Below are 15,418 nucleotides of genomic sequence, written 5' to 3' on the forward strand. Positions count from 1 at the left end.
TTTATTTATATAAACACACACAAACAAAAAAACCAGGCACAACTGAACTACAGTGTCAGAACTCTATAACTAACACTGGGATAGGGGTTGCCTTTGGGGAAGAGAGGTCAGTGATGGGCAGGAGCATGAGGGCTTCAGGGATGCTGTTAATGTTCTATTCCTCCTGGGTGGTGGCTGCACAGTGTTTCTGTGTTGTGACAATTCACTTAAGATTTATGCACTTTCCTGAATGTATGTTTCAATTAAAAATATTAAAAAACATAGAAAAAATCTGTGCTTTGTGCTTAGTCATAATAACAGCAGCTCTTTAAAAAGTTGTAATAACCTATAGGAATCAGTAATCGCAGTTGCTGAAACTCGTTATTTTATAACACTGACTTGGACCAAATGGCTCATAATTACCATCATCCCCCTCAAAAAAGATATATAAGCTATCTTGAATTGCCCTCTTTTTAATTTTTTTGCTGAGGAAGATTCACTCTGAGCTAACATCTGACAATCTTCCTCTCTTTTTGCTTAAGGAAGATTAGCCCTGAGCTAACATCTGTGCCAATCTTCCTCCACTTTATATGTGGTTGCCACCACAGCGTGGCTGACGAGTGGTGTGGGTCCATGTCCAGGATCTGAACCCACGAACCCGGGCCGGTGAAGTGGAGCACACCAAACTTAACCACTATGCCACAGGGCCAGGCCCTGCCCTTTTTATTTTCTAAAAAAGTCCAGATAGCAATGAGTATAGTGTGCCTAACATGGAAACATCTATAGTATCATTGATACAAGGGTTCCAAATGAACCAGAATGCCATCAAAAACAGCATAAACCATTTGTAATAACTGGAATCAATTAGTACTCCTGAAGCCTTTGGATCCATTTACCTAGTTCATGTAGGTCTTGAAAGGCTTATTGAATGATTATTGAACTGATTATTCTAAGCCAGTCAGTTCCTGAAGCCTACCTCTTTTTGGCCACTGGTGACAGTAAGTAATGACTCGTATGTGTATAGTGCTTTACAAGGCACATAACATCACGGCTACCACTAGGAGGAGGATGCTTATGTGGTTCTGTCAATGTCACCCTTGCTCTGGCCGTCTGACTCTATTTTCCATGAAGAAATGGAAGAGTAGAACCCTAACCACTGACTGGGGTCAAAGCTGTACAGCCAGAGTTCAGGACAGTCTTACCTTCTTTCCGATGGATCACACAGTTGCCAGCTTTCTAGAAGGGCAGGCCCAAAGAGGAGCATAATAGGTGCAGCCTCCCGAGGGAAATGTCATTCCAAGGTGCCACTTGTGAATCCTTGCCCTCCCACCAGGTGGCGGTGGTGTTGGGGTTGTTAAAGCTATGGAAGTGATCACACATGGGCTGGGAGGATGTGAGGGTATAATCTGGTGAAAAGACATAATTTTCCTTTATTTTAAATAGTGTTTATGGACAGGGAAGGAATGTAAATACCCCAAAGAAAGCCTGTCCTAAATCTGATCAGGCTATAGAACTATTCACCTTACCCTAGAGATCCTAGAGAGTCTACACTTACAGAGTTCTTCCCGTCTTATCCTCTTTCAATCACTTTTCTTTTCTTTTTTTTTGAGGAAGATTAGCCCTGAGCTAACATCTGCTGCTAATCCTCCTCTTTTTGTTGAGGAAGACTGGCCCTGAGCTAACATCCGTGACCATCTTCCTCTACTTTATATGTGGGACGCCTACCACAGCATGGCTTGATAAGAGGCACCATGTCCGCACTGGGGATCCAAACTGCCAGACCCCCAGGCTGACAAAGCGGAGCGCGCAAACTTAACCGCTGTGCCACCAGTCCAGCACCTCAATCACTTATTTTCAATCATACCCCCACTTAAACAATATTTATTGAGCAGTTACTATGTGTCTCACTATTCTGAGGGATATGGCAGTGAACAAAGCAGTCAAAACCCCTTGGGAGTGACGGAGCTTACAGTCCTGCCTACTTTACTGAGAAGATGGAGGCTATTTCATGTTAATTTCCTCAGTCTAATGGATGAACTTCCTCCTTTCCAATGCTCCTGTGCCCTTGACCTATCCCCCTACCCTTCTAATAACTACCCCCCAGGCCTCACTGCTAGGTTCACTGGCCCCTCACCTTTTGATGACAGACATACTCAGGGTCTCCCCACACTAATAATCATGGTCAAAGGGACAAATAAAATGATCAGACCCTTTCATTGATTCCCTTGCCTCCCTTTGGCTGCAGATCTCTCCTTATTTGATGACCAAATCTCTCTAGAAAATCTCATTTCTAGGGAAGCCTCTTTGCTTCAACTTCCTTATCATGCACTTACGTCCTAAACCCCACCCTCCCTATTCCCACAAGGACTGTCAGTTCTATATAATTCAGATCAGAACTTGGAGGAAAGAGAAAACTACCAGGAAACCAGGAAGGTGAGTAAAATGGTTCTGATCAAGTGAGCCAAGCGTGTCAGGTAAAATAATTACCTGCTAGGTATCTGAGAGTGTGAACTCAGCATCGTGCCAGGCATTTCAGGTTTCTAAAGAAATAGGAAAAGTGACCTTTGATAAAAACTTACCAAGGAAGATGAGACTGAGAAGACTTCCTCTGGAAATAAGGTCTGAACTGAGTTTTGAGGAATGAGTGGACTTGAAATAGACGGAAGAATAATGGGCTGAGGGTGGGGAGAGTTGTGAGCCCGCAGGCCCGGAAGCATGAAGTGAGAGTGATATGTTTGCTTTAAAAGTTGGAAGAGGTGAGGCAGAGCCAGGCTAGGAGGTCCTTGCAAGCCAGGCAGAGAGCCAGTCACGGCAGGGATTGTTAAGCTCCTCAATTGTCTACTACTCTCTCCCCTTCCCTTCAAAGCCGAACACCTTTAGTCTGTCTTCCCACCTCCCTTCCCCTTATCCACCCATTGTAGTATCTATTCTATCCTAACCGGTCCATGCAAATTGCCCTCAACAGAACTCAAAGGACTCTTGAGTAACAGGCTCTGGTGAGGTAACGCTTACATGAATCTGGCAAATTCCGTAAACTCTCTGAGTCTCAGTTTTCTCTTCTCTAAAATGGGGATTACAATATTGCCTTCCTCACAGGGTTGTCAGAAGGATTAAATGCATCTTAAAGTCTTGCTCAAGAATTGAATGTTGTCAGGCCGGCCCCGTGGCCGAGTGGTTAGGTTCGCATGCTCCGCTTCAGCGACTCAGGGTTTCCCCAGTTTGGATCCCGGGCCCGGACATGGCACCACTCATCAGGCCATGCTGAGGTGGCATCCCACATAGCACAACCAGAAGGGCCTACAACTAGAATGTACAACTATGTACTGGGGGACTCCGGTGAGAAAGAAAAAAAAAAGAAGATTGGCAACAGTTGTTAGTTCAGGTGCCAATCTTTAAAAAAAAAAAAAGAATTGAATATTGTTATTATTACGTATCTTCTTGATCTCCCCTGTATTTGATACATTTGACTACTCCCCCCATCCTGAAATGCTCTGGCTTTTGCGATGCTACACGTTTGTTTGTTTGTTTGCTTTTCTTCTACCACTTGAGAAGCTCTGTTAGTTTTCTTTGGCTCCTCTTCCTCCATCTGATCCTGGCATGGGGGAGCTCTTCTCGACTCTCCCCTTGTCTATTTTCACTCTATACACTCTCCCCAGGCAATTTCATCCATAACTGCATGTCCTCCGTGATCTTCCATCTATCAACTACTCTTAGATTCATCTCCAGTCGAGACATTTCTTCTGAGCCCCAGACTTGTACTTGATATAACTAGTCAGTGTCGCACGCTTCTCTCAAACTCAACACCTCTGAAACCAAACTCGCTTCTTCCCAACCACCTCCAGCTGAACCTTCTCCTTCAACATTCCCTGTTGTCAAAAATGACATTCCTTTTCATTCTCATCAGAAACTAGGGACTTATCTTTGACTCATTCTTGTCCCTCATCCCGGTCAATCACCAAATTCACTTGACTACCTTCAAAAAAAAGTCTTCAATCTGTCCACTTCTCTCTTTTTCCATTGCTACTCCTTCCCTAACCTGGCTACCGACAACGCAGGGACAGTCACCGCAGATTTCTCACCGGCCTCACCTAGAGCTCTTCTGCTCTCCTTCAACCCTCTCTCCCCATTCGGTAGCCAGCTAGAGCAATCACTTCTCTCAGTTAATCAAAACAAATCAGCAAATAAGAAGCTAATCAGGTTCTAACCTAACTTAAAAAGGCTTCAGTGCCAGTTCAGCCGGCACTTCAAAACAAACCAATTGTGGGGCTGGCCCCGTGGCCGAGTGGTTAAGTTCGCAGGCTCCTCTTCAGCAGCCCAGGGTTTCGCCAGTTTGGATCCTGGGCACGGACCTAGCACTGCTCATCATGCCATGCTGAGGTGGTGTCCCACATAGCAGAACTAGAAGGATCTGCAACTAAAATATACAACTATGTACTGGGGGGCTTTGGGGAGAAGAAGAAGAAAAGAGATTGACAACAGATGTTAGCTTAGGGCCGATCTTTAACAAAAAACAAAAACTAAGCCAATTGTTCCAAAGGCTTAGGGAATCACCTATAAACACACTCATGGTCTTAGATGCAGTTTCCTGGTGGAGGAACTCTAATTTGATGCTCACTCCCAAGTTAGCTTATCCTTGTTTTGTACTAATTGCATGCAAAAAGTAGCAAAGACATTCGTAAACAATGCCAGTGAACACTGCAAGAGGCATGGAGCAGTGCCAGCATGGTGACCGTCTTCTCTCATCCTAGCATCACCAGTAGCACCCGGCACAAAGGATGTTTTTAATAAATATTTGTTCGATACATGATGAAAAAGGAAAAAGGCTGTCATCAAGTTCCTCACAGAATTGAAATACAATCCACAGAAACTAGTTTGGTTTCAAACTCAAGTCTATGGCCAGCAAAATGTTTCCCCCCAGACAGCCAAACCTTTACCAGCATTTGCATATCAAAAGAGTTGTAATAACCTATTTGGCACTGAGGAAAATAGGAAAGGAAGGAATGTGCCAGGCACCGTGCCTGGGACCGGATGAGATTTTTAAAATGCACAAGACAAGGCCCCCTCCCTCCGGGACCTTCCTGGCCACTTGGAGAGAGGCAATTGTCCAAATAATATTTGATCTCTTGGCTCCTCCTATGGACAAGGTATTGTCTTTCTTTAAGTGTAAAATGGTGAGTAAAAACAGACCTGTCTCTTCACGTCTGATGAGGGTTGGGAAGCACTCATTAATCAAATAATGACATGCATGATAATAATAGCAGTGATCACTTATCTGATTAGTATGTGCCACACATATTTTTAGTACCTTACATAAACACAATCACTCTCTGAGGGGTACTCTCATTATCTGCATTTTATAGATAACAGAAAATGCAGCACAGAGAGGTTAAGAAACTTGCCTAAGGTCACACAGCAAGTCCAGGCAGTCTGCATCCAGGGTTCATTTTTTTCTTTTATACTTTGTGTGTGTGTGTGAGGAAGATTGTCCCTGAGCTAACCTTTGTGCCAATCTTCCTCTATTTTATGTGGGATGCTGCCACAATGTGGCCTGACGAGCAGTGCTATGTCTGCGCCTGGGATCTGAACCTGTGAACCCTGCGTCACTGAAGCAGAGCGTGGAAACTTAACCACTACACTGCTGGGCAGGGCCCCCAGGGTTCATTTTTTAACCACCCACTCTACTGCCTCCACACTGCGTGCTGCATGGCCTAAACACATTTACAAATATAAGGCCAATGAAGGAAGATGGATGGTGCTATAAGAACACGTGGGGCTGGCCTGGTGGCGCCGCAGTTAAGTTCGCATGTTCCACTTCACGGTGGCCTGGGGTTCACCAGTTTGGATCCCGGGTGCAGATATGGTACCGCTTGGCATGCCATGCTGTGGTTGGCGTCCCACATATGAAGTAGAGGAAGATGAGCATGGATGTTAGCTCAGGGCCAGTCTTCCTCAGCAAAAAGAGAAGGACTGGCAGTAGTTAGCTCAGGGCTAATCTTCCTCAAAAAAAAAAAACTAACAAGAACATCTCATGTCGGCTCAGGTCAACTGAAGGCTGAGCAGTGTTAACTAAGCAAAGAGGGGAAGCAGGAGGGGGACAGACACAAAACTAGTAACAACAGAAGGGAGAGCATGAAACCACCTGGATATAGAAGTTCATTGATGGGGGGGGGAGGGAAGCAATCTGGGAAGACCTCATGGAGGAGGCAGACCTCGAAAGATGGGTTTAATGAGTAGAGAAGACAGGAAAAGGAAACGTTATGAATTCAGAAGGAACCTAATGAATTTTGGGGACAGGGAGACACTGGTTATTAGGATTCTTTCAGCTGTGAGTAGCAGACCTGCAATTTGAACCGGCCAAAGAAAACAAAGACTTCACTGACTTGAGTTGCCAAAAAGTCTGGGATATAGATCTGGTTGCAAGTGGATAAAGGATGTTGTTAGGCTCTCTCTTCACTTCCTCAGCTCCATTTTTCTGTGTTGGCTTTATTCTCAAGCAGTGAAAAGATGTCAGCTCTAGATTTTAACCCATCAGCTCAGCAAACTCAGGGAGTACAGCAGTCCCCTCTTCTCAGCAGGGAATACATTCCACGACCCCCAGCAGATGCCTGAAATACTGTGAATGGGGATAGTACCGAACCCTACGTATACTATCTTTTTTCCTATACACAGACCTACGATAAAGTTTCATTTATAAATTAGGCACAGTAAGAGATTAACAACAATAACTTCTCTTTGGCATATTCAAATTGCCAGCATCAATGTTCTTGCACTTTGGGACCATTATTAAGTAAAATAAGGGTTACTTGAACACAAGCACTGTGATACCTCGACACACATCTCATAACCAAAATGGCTAAGTGACTAATGGGCGGGTAGCCTTATAGTAGTGGATACCCTGGAAAAAGGGATGACTCACATCCCAGGTGGCATGGAGCGGGACAGCACGTTTCATCACACTCCTGAGAAGGCGTGCAATTTAAAACTTCTGAGTTTTAAACATATTTCTGGAATTTCCATTTGATATTTTCAGGCTGTGGTTGACAGCGGATAACTGAAACCTTGGAAACTGGAAATGGGCTAAGGGGGAAATAAGAGGGGACTACTGTGTTTCTTTCCTCAAAGACCTAGGGCTGACTCTCATTGGCTCAGCTTATATTACAGCCTCCTGGCTGAACCAATCACTGTGGCTGGGCCATGAGGCGCTCTCATTGGCCAGCCTGGATTATGTACCCTCCTCTGAGCCAGGGGTCAGCCACAACTGAGCCTTAGAACAGGAGAGGGAAAGCTCCCCAAAGCAGAATCTGGGAGCTGTTATTGCAGGAAGGGGAATATATGCTGGGCAGGCAAACACAGACAATGCTACCACAAGTGGCTGGCGGGGGCGGTGCTCCTCCTTTATGCAGTCTCATTTACAAAGTTCTGGGAAGGGACCTGAGAATCTGTACTTCTCACAGGCTCCCAGGTGACGCTGATGCTGCTGGTTCATGGACCACACTTTGTGCAGCAAGGGGCATTCTACCTGGACTGACAGCCTTCCCCAAATTCATTTAGGCTCTTTAGTGCTAGCCTATATCCCATCCTTCCATTTGCCTACTTTTCCCAGTTCTAACTCTGTACCTTTAAACCAGCCTGCTCCTGTATGTGAAACACTTTTCCTCAGTTCTCTCGACATTTTCTTGATTTTACCTCTTATCACCTCCAAATAACGTTTCCTCCTTGAGTGAAGCTGGGGTTGGGATTATTCTGCTTCAGTTGATGCCTGTTCCAATTTAGACCTGTGAATACCAACCTTGTGATAGTGTAAAAATACTTAATTATTCACGAGTCTGACAAGATCCGCTGTGTTCAATTGATTTGTTCTGTATGTAACTCGCTGCCTGAGTTTCAATCTGGATGTCTGTCTCTATTGAACACTTCAGTTTTAGCCTATAGGCCGTTAAAAGGCATGCAAAAATCCTTTTAAATTGCAGATATAGCGCTCAGTAATCACATGACGTTCAATTTTCGTTATGTCAGTGACGTTTTTAATCCGGGGGATTTGGTAATCCACTGTGCCAATGTTAGCGGAAATACTGAACTCTATTATGGCATAAAATTTCCCTATCATTGAAGGCTTTGGATTAATGCCTTTATAGTGGAATGTCTGTGAAACTGAGTCCCTAGGCCTGAGTTTTGGCCTTGAGGTTGTTCTTGAATTTGTTTTGTGACCTTCCTGCAGTCTTTCAACCTTTCTAGGCCTCAGTTGCCCAACTGGTCATAGTTTGGATGTTCTGCTGTCTTCTCCTCCTCTCCCAGGGTGCTCAGCCAGGTGAGCACACCAGCTTCACTTACAGAATGTGGGTAACAGGATCGAAGTAAGATAATTGATCCTCTAAGCCTTATTTTACTGATCTGCAAAAGGTGATGATAATAGCCTCTATCACCTGATAGTTACGGTGGTGACTGAAGATTATGAATGTAAAGAACGTTATGACTGACAATGGGAAGAAATCGAAGTTGGCTACCATCATCATCAGGGTCTATTTGAAATAACGTGTAGAATGGCTTAGCACAAGCAAGAACTTACTTCTTAAATCCACTGAAGTACACAGGGCCAACATGACCCCACTAAAGTTTAGTCAGTTGTTGGTCTTCTTTCATTTCTACCCAGGTCCCAGGGAGATTAGCAATCACCGTTTGCCAAATCTTACATGCATCACCCTACACAGATAATGAAGGAGCGGAAGCGTGATTTTCCCCAGTATGTTACCCTTGGTTAGATAAAAGCTATCGTCAATTACATTAATTTCTTTTCTAATTCAATTTATCATCAAATAGATTGGTTTTAAGAATTATCACGCGTTTCACTTGTTCAACTTTTCTGTTGAAAGCAGTGAACTGCGACCTTGTAGGTAGAATTGTTTCACACGAACACATCTGCAAAGTGGTGTACATTCGCGTTCTGAGCCAGAAGCCACCTTTTACGCAGGAAATGTGTGTGCGCCGATACAACACCCTCTGAAAAACGTGGAGAGGCTGGGTGCTCCTGAGAGAGGTATGTTTTTCCTGAGAATGCGGAGAAGTTTGGTTCTCGTTCTTTCCAGATTCAAATCGCTCCTTGGACAGTCCCTGGTCCTCGCCCAGAACCGAGACTTCTCCTCTGTACCTGCTAATGCCACCAACTGCCCGAGCGCGCCGCTCCCGGCCCCCGCCCAGACCCAGATTCCTCCCCCTGCCGGCGCCCTTCCCCAGGCGGCGGCCTCCTGACGCTCCCTGTCCTGACCTCATTTACTTCTCGGGTCCCGCCGGTGCCATCTGGCTGGAACCCCGGGGAGAAACGAAAAGTCGGACGTAGTCACCTCTATCCCTTGCCTTCTCTCCTCGCCAAAAAAGAAACCCCCGGGGCGCGGGAGACAGGCGGCAAGAAGGAAGAGAAAGTGAAGACCGAGAGCGGCCCCGGCGCCCGCCTCCCCAGGCCGCGCTCTGCCGCCGGTGGGCGCTGCACGCCGGGAGCGGCCGCGGGCTCCCCGGAGGCGCCCCGGGCCCCCAGGCGGTCGCCGGCGCTTGGGGTCTGCGCGGGGGGCGGCGGGGCGGCTGCGGCAGCCGCGCGAGCGAAGGCCTGGCCCCGCATGCCGGCCCAGCAGAGAGCAGCAGGAAAGACAACGGAAAGGAAAGGGCCGAGCCGGCGGCGCGGGCGGGCAGGCGAGGGTGGAGGGGCCGCCCAGGCTGCGGCCGGGGCCGGGGCCGGGGGCGGGCGCGCAGCAGAGCGCTCGGGGCGCGGGGCGAGGGGCGCGGGCTGCACGCGGCGCGCTCGGGCCGCCCCTCCTCCCGACGCCGCCGGCCGCGGCCCAGGCTCCCTCGCTCCGCCACTCCCCGCCCTCCGCTCTCCCGCCCGCCCTCCCCGCGTCCCCGCCCTCCCGCCTCCGCCTCCTCCCTCCCGGCCTCCCTCTCTCGGCCAAACTGCCAGCCGGACCCCAGGCCGCCTCCCCGCCGCCGCCGCCGCCGCCTGGCCTCCGCGCGAGCGCTCCACCATGGACAGTCCTGTTTTCACCTTATAAAGATGGCGGTGCGGGATCGCTGCAACCTTTAGACTAATGACTGTCCGAAACATCGCCTCCATCTGTAATATGGTGAGTGGCCGCCGCCGCTGCAGGGGTCGCGCCCGAGGCGGGCGAGGCGAAGAAAGGGAAACCCGAGCCGCACACACTCCCGGCGCGGGGCGGGGGCGCGGGCGAGGGGGCGGCTGGCCGTGCGGGCGGCCAGAAGTTCCCGGCCCCCGGCTGGGCGGGCCGGCCGCCTCCCCAGCAGCCGGAGGAGGGGCCCCGTGCCCCCCGCCCCCCGCCCCCGCTCAACCCCGGACCCCGGGCCGCACAGCTCTGCTCCGCCCTCGGGTGGCGGTGGGAGCGTTTTGGGGGGAGGTGGAGGCCGAACCCGGACGTCCCGGGGGAGGGGGCTGGGAGATAAGCTGGCGCGGGGAGCACCCATCCTGTGCTTGCGGGAGATAAAGCCCTGCCGGACGCTCTGACCGCCCTCATCTCATTTTGAGTTCACTCCTTAAACTGTCTTTAAAATTCACTTTGCAAAGCCAATCGGTGTATCTGGAGAAATTTGAAATGTACTAAAGCTCTAAAAAAGTGCAAAATCGTGGTTACCAGAAGTGAACTTCTACCAGGTTTGGGAAAGCAGGGTAATTTGTTTTCGATGCCTCCGTTTCCCCATCTGTGAAAGAGGCACAAGGTTATATGGCAGTCACATTTGGAGACCCGAAGGGCAGGCTGGCTGTGGGCGTGGAGGAGGCTTCCAGGGTTATCCTGCCTGGTCCATTGTAGACCCGGCTGAGGCTGGTGGGCGTGGACACAGCAAGGGGACATCGCTGGGCTCTGATGGGGGACTGGGTCATGACGTGGTGGTCACTTGGGTTTCTCCCATTGCATTCTCTTCCTTTTTAGTTTCTGCAGGAACAGCCTCCAGCCCTTGGGTCCCCAGGGTGCACCCTGCTGGCACCCACACTTATCAGAGCCTTGGGGAGCACAGCTTACCTCCTGGAGTAAGGCACTGCCCTCCTGTGCAGGGTGAGAGCAAATGTGCTTTGCCTTAGCTCTCCAGGGTCACCCCCTCTATAGCTCCCCTCCTCCCAGCTGGAGTATGTGCTGTGCTCTTTAATGCCAGTTTCGGGGAACCTCCCTTGAAGCTAATAATACAGGCCCCTCCAGGGAATCTGAGGAGGCCTGATTGACAAGCCTGGGGGTCAGGTGATCTTCTGGGTGCCCTTCCCCCACCAGACAGCTTTTTAAATCTTTCCCACATTCTGTTGCAAGATTAACACATGGCAAAGGAGCCTTAAGGAGCCATGTGTTAGCTCAGGGGTGGGAGAGAAGCCCACCGGTGCTGGCTTCAGTTTTCAGCACTGTGAGACGTGGCCACTGCTGTGGGGGTTTTCCCAGAGTAGTGATAGCTGCAAAGATATTGGCACAGGATCACTTAGATGTGGTGGGTAGCTCCTGAGCATTTACATTTCCTCTCTTTTCCTTCCTTCTCTAGGCAGAGTGGCGTCTCCTGCCCCTGCCTGTCGAGTGGCATTAATGTTGCTGGGTGCAGTGAAAAGGGGATGCCTTTCCTCTCGGTTTCTCTCTCTGGTGTGACCAACTCCTGAGGGGAACTGTGAAACCACAGCAGCTCTCATTCTTTCTTGCCTGCTGGGGTGGCCTCAGGCTTACAGGGCCGTGAAGCATGGTTCCAGCCCTTGGTGCCAGCCCTTGGTGTCATTCCTGTCCTCCTTGTGTGTGGTGACACCTCTCTGGATTGAAGCAGGCTGGAAACCTGAGAGCCAGCGTGTCCCAGGAGGAAGTCAGCCTCCAGGTTTTTTTCCCCTGCCCTCAGTGCAGCTGGGGCTTCTTGGTACACCTGGCAGAATGTCACAACCTGTTTCCAGTAAAACTCAGCCAGGGAGGCAGGCTGCAGGGAGCATGTGAGAAGAGCAGGCCAGTACTGTGTCTGGAGAGTTGACTCCTCATTTGGAATCTCTAAAAAGGTACCAAATTTAGGATCATCACCCGGGTGAGATGAGGAACTAGTCATTCGTAAGTAGAGTTTTGTGTTGCTATTGGGACCACTGTGTCTTGAGCAAGTGATGAAGGGTTTGGGCTCTAAAGTCAGACTTCCTGGGTTCAAGTCCTGGTTCTAGCATATACTAGCTTTTTGTCCTTGAACAGGTTTCTCTCTTCCCTTATCTATGAAAGGGAGATGATAATAGTTCCCACCTCCTAGGACTGCTATATTAAATGAGTTATTGAGCCTAGTACTTAGCAAGTACTCAGTGAGTGTTAGCTGTTATCAACATCATCTTTCTCATTATTATGTCACTTTCAGTTGTTTAAAGGACAATGGAGATTATACCTTCTTGGATCTGACGGAAGCAGCCACTGATATAAACAACCCACATGTTCCATTATGCAAACCAAGCCCAAGGGCAGTATACAAAGGGTGGGATGGGAAGTCTTAACCCCGCCCCTTTTAAAAGCAGCTCAGGTCATCCCTGTCCCTCCCAGTCTCACTTTCCAAGTGAAAAGGCTTGGTAATGAGGAGACGGCAGTCTTTTCACCTGATCATACGTAAGTTTTCATTGGACGTCTCTTTAGACTCTTCGCTCGATGATGAATTGTTTCCAGGTAGGTCTTCTGCAGGTCTCTCCTTACTGTTTAGCATCTCTCTGAGGCTCTGATTGATCCTTCCCACTCCTAACTCCATTTGATCCCAACTGGTTTGAGTAGTTGTAAGAGCAAGTGGTGATTGCATGTTTTTTTTAAGCAGGTCAACTGGCATATTTTAAACAGGCTGATGTGTGTCCAGAAAGGGTCTTACAAGATATCGTTCTTCTAGGTAAGACTTGAACAAACCAAGACCTAGCATTGAAAAGTGGATTTGTTTCATCTACCAGACAAGAAAGGACCCAACAGAGCAGAAACGAAACTTGTAGCAAATCCTTCATGTGATTGAGGGCTAAACACTTTCTCTTTCCTTCACACTTCTTGTGCTGGTTTTACATATAGAGGGTCTTGGAAAATAAATACTCAATCCCCTCACTTGTCTCCTTCCCCACTGAAGTTTTATCGCCCATTGAAAGTTTAATGCTAGTTCCCATTTGTTTTAATTTTACTTCCATGTAAATTCCTGCCATAGTGAATCTTGATCAACTCGCCCAGGGCATGTCACCTTAGCCATACATCATGTCTAGTTCAGAGATAGTAAAGCTTGTTTGGCTGGTGTGTTGTAATTTTTAAAATGCACTTGCTACCAAGCACGAGGAAATGTACCTTGTTGATAATCTTCTGATTTTTGTCCAGAACAATGGATTAAACTTCCTGCATATTTTTATGGCCCTACAAATGGAAGGGTTCTTTTTGGGTAAGTTTTCTGTTTAAAGAGCTTGAGGAATTTTCTAAAGAGGAAGCATCTGTTAGGAGAAACCAAGTGTACCCTCTAGAAATGTGACTTGTAGCAATGCAAATTGTTCTAAATTATCTAATCTTAAGTTCATTTGTTAATAGTGCTGTAAGATGTACCACAGAGGAAATGCCGTGTGTCAAATAGATTACATTTTAGTTCCCATAAATGGCCATCTGTTGAGGACCTGTTATGTTAGTGTTGGCACATTCTATGTGCAGGTGCTTCATAAATGAATGAGGTGGGTCCATATCCCCAAGGAGCTCAGTGGTTTCTTATCTTGTGGGCATAACATTGGTAAAGATGAAACAATTTCAATACAGTGCGCAGTGTGCTGTCTACACGGAAACAGGTTGAACAGAATTGCAGGTACAGTGGGAAGATGGATGAACGCAGCAGGACATTAATATAATTTGTGTTTGACCGAAGGGTGGCTATTTTTTATTTTATATGAGCCTATGATTATAGTCAGTGTAACTTAGAACTGGAATCTGTACCATTGGGCGTCTCTCCAGTTAAGCATGAGTCTAATGGTACCTTTTTGATAAATTGTTGTATTTCTTGGGACCTTAGTTTTTCTCAACTTGTAAAACTGATATATATTTTTTGGTCGTAGAAAGCTTCTTAGTAGTATTTCTTAGAGTATTTATAAAAATCTATACCTGTTAATTGGGTAGCAAGGATTTGAGTACCTATCTTATTTCCAACTGTGCCGAACGTACATTTTAGTATCCACTGAACAACCCCAGGTATCACCAGACAGCATTGTGAGTGCTGGCTTTGAATCCTTTTCAATAAATGAGGTCACCTTGATATGAAGGGAAGAAAAGTTAGTAAACATTTGAAACAAAGCTGGAGGATTTTCATATGGATCATTTTATCTTGGTAAGTCAATTACTTACCTGAGGCAAGTATTTTGAGAATAATTGGAAGATTTTTTAAAAAATTATTAGACAATATGCACATCTCATAATTTCGAGGGAGCGATAATTTACCTCTCCTCTATCACTGTTACTCATGCTTCTCCTTCACAAATAATTGGAGCCTGTCCGTTTAGTTTAGCGTATCAGCTAGGAGAAGTTACAGTCACATGTGAGGGTCTGCCCTGATCATTGTCCGATTTCAGAAATTGCAGCCTGAGGTGCGGTGGTGGGTTAATGTTTAAAGGAAAATTCTGTTCTTTGGGCCTGTCAGGTCTAATATGTAGGAGTTTGTTTGGGGTCAGGACCTGACAATTAGGTCTGCAGATTCTTCTCTGTTTTTCTTGGAATCCTAGGGGAACACAAAGTTGAATGCTAAAATGTAGTTAGAATTAAAGATTGTAATACCATTTTCTGGATAGCAACTTTATGTGTTCCGGTTCACCCATACAATAAAACGTATTTATTTATTTTTTGCTAATGTGGAGTTTTGGTATGTTTGGGTTGTAATGGAAAGCGATTTTCAGTTTTGATTCTCGTAGCAATTAAGAGAAATTTCTCTGGTTCACATGTCTCTCTTTTTTCTCCAGCTTGGTCTGTCTGGTTAATTTGAATGGGTTGAGGTTTTATGATGGTGTTGAGTTCTGCAATATCATCAGAAAGATATCTCTTGGCACTTTTATCTCTGGCCTACCCGTGGAGCCAGCCCAAAGTAAACTGACTGGAAGAGTTGTAAAAGATGATGTCTTTTAGTCTAGTTAACTCTTCTGGCCTAAATATTTTTAAGCAACTTCTTATAATAAACTCTCAATTGTGGTGAAACCAAATGCTACTCTAAGGGTTTGAAAGGTCTTACTGCTCTTTTGAGAGAAAAAGACTGCCAGAACGTGAACCGACGAACACTGTCTTGAGACAAATCAATTCTGGATCAGCAATCAAGCCTGGCACTAAAGGCTTTTTGGGAATGTTTCAGTTCCGGGATTGTTGGTTAGAATTTTAGGGATGTCGTAAATCCTCTACGTGGAATTTTACCACAATTCTGAGAATGACTATTTGCTATGGGTGGTTTTAAGAGGGTGGGTGTGGGAAACCCTGTT

General features: G+C 46.9%; 1 protein-coding gene across 1 annotated transcript in view; it reads left to right on the top strand.

The window, feature by feature from the left end:
• The first annotated feature begins 9,911 nt into the window (after positions 1–9,911).
• The window catches only part of LOC124232962 (ubiquitin carboxyl-terminal hydrolase 46-like), a 64,753-nt gene continuing 59,246 nt past the window's right edge, over positions 9,912–15,418 (top strand). The window contains exon 1 of the mRNA XM_046649929.1: positions 9,912–10,088. Within this exon, the coding sequence (XP_046505885.1) occupies positions 10,053–10,088 (36 nt within the window). The 5' untranslated portion in view covers positions 9,912–10,052. The remainder of the gene's footprint in view (positions 10,089–15,418) is intronic.

The sequence above is a fragment of the Equus quagga genome, unplaced genomic scaffold, assembly GCF_021613505.1.
Source record: "Equus quagga isolate Etosha38 unplaced genomic scaffold, UCLA_HA_Equagga_1.0 146_RagTag, whole genome shotgun sequence".
Lineage (NCBI taxonomy): Eukaryota > Metazoa > Chordata > Mammalia > Perissodactyla > Equidae > Equus > Equus quagga.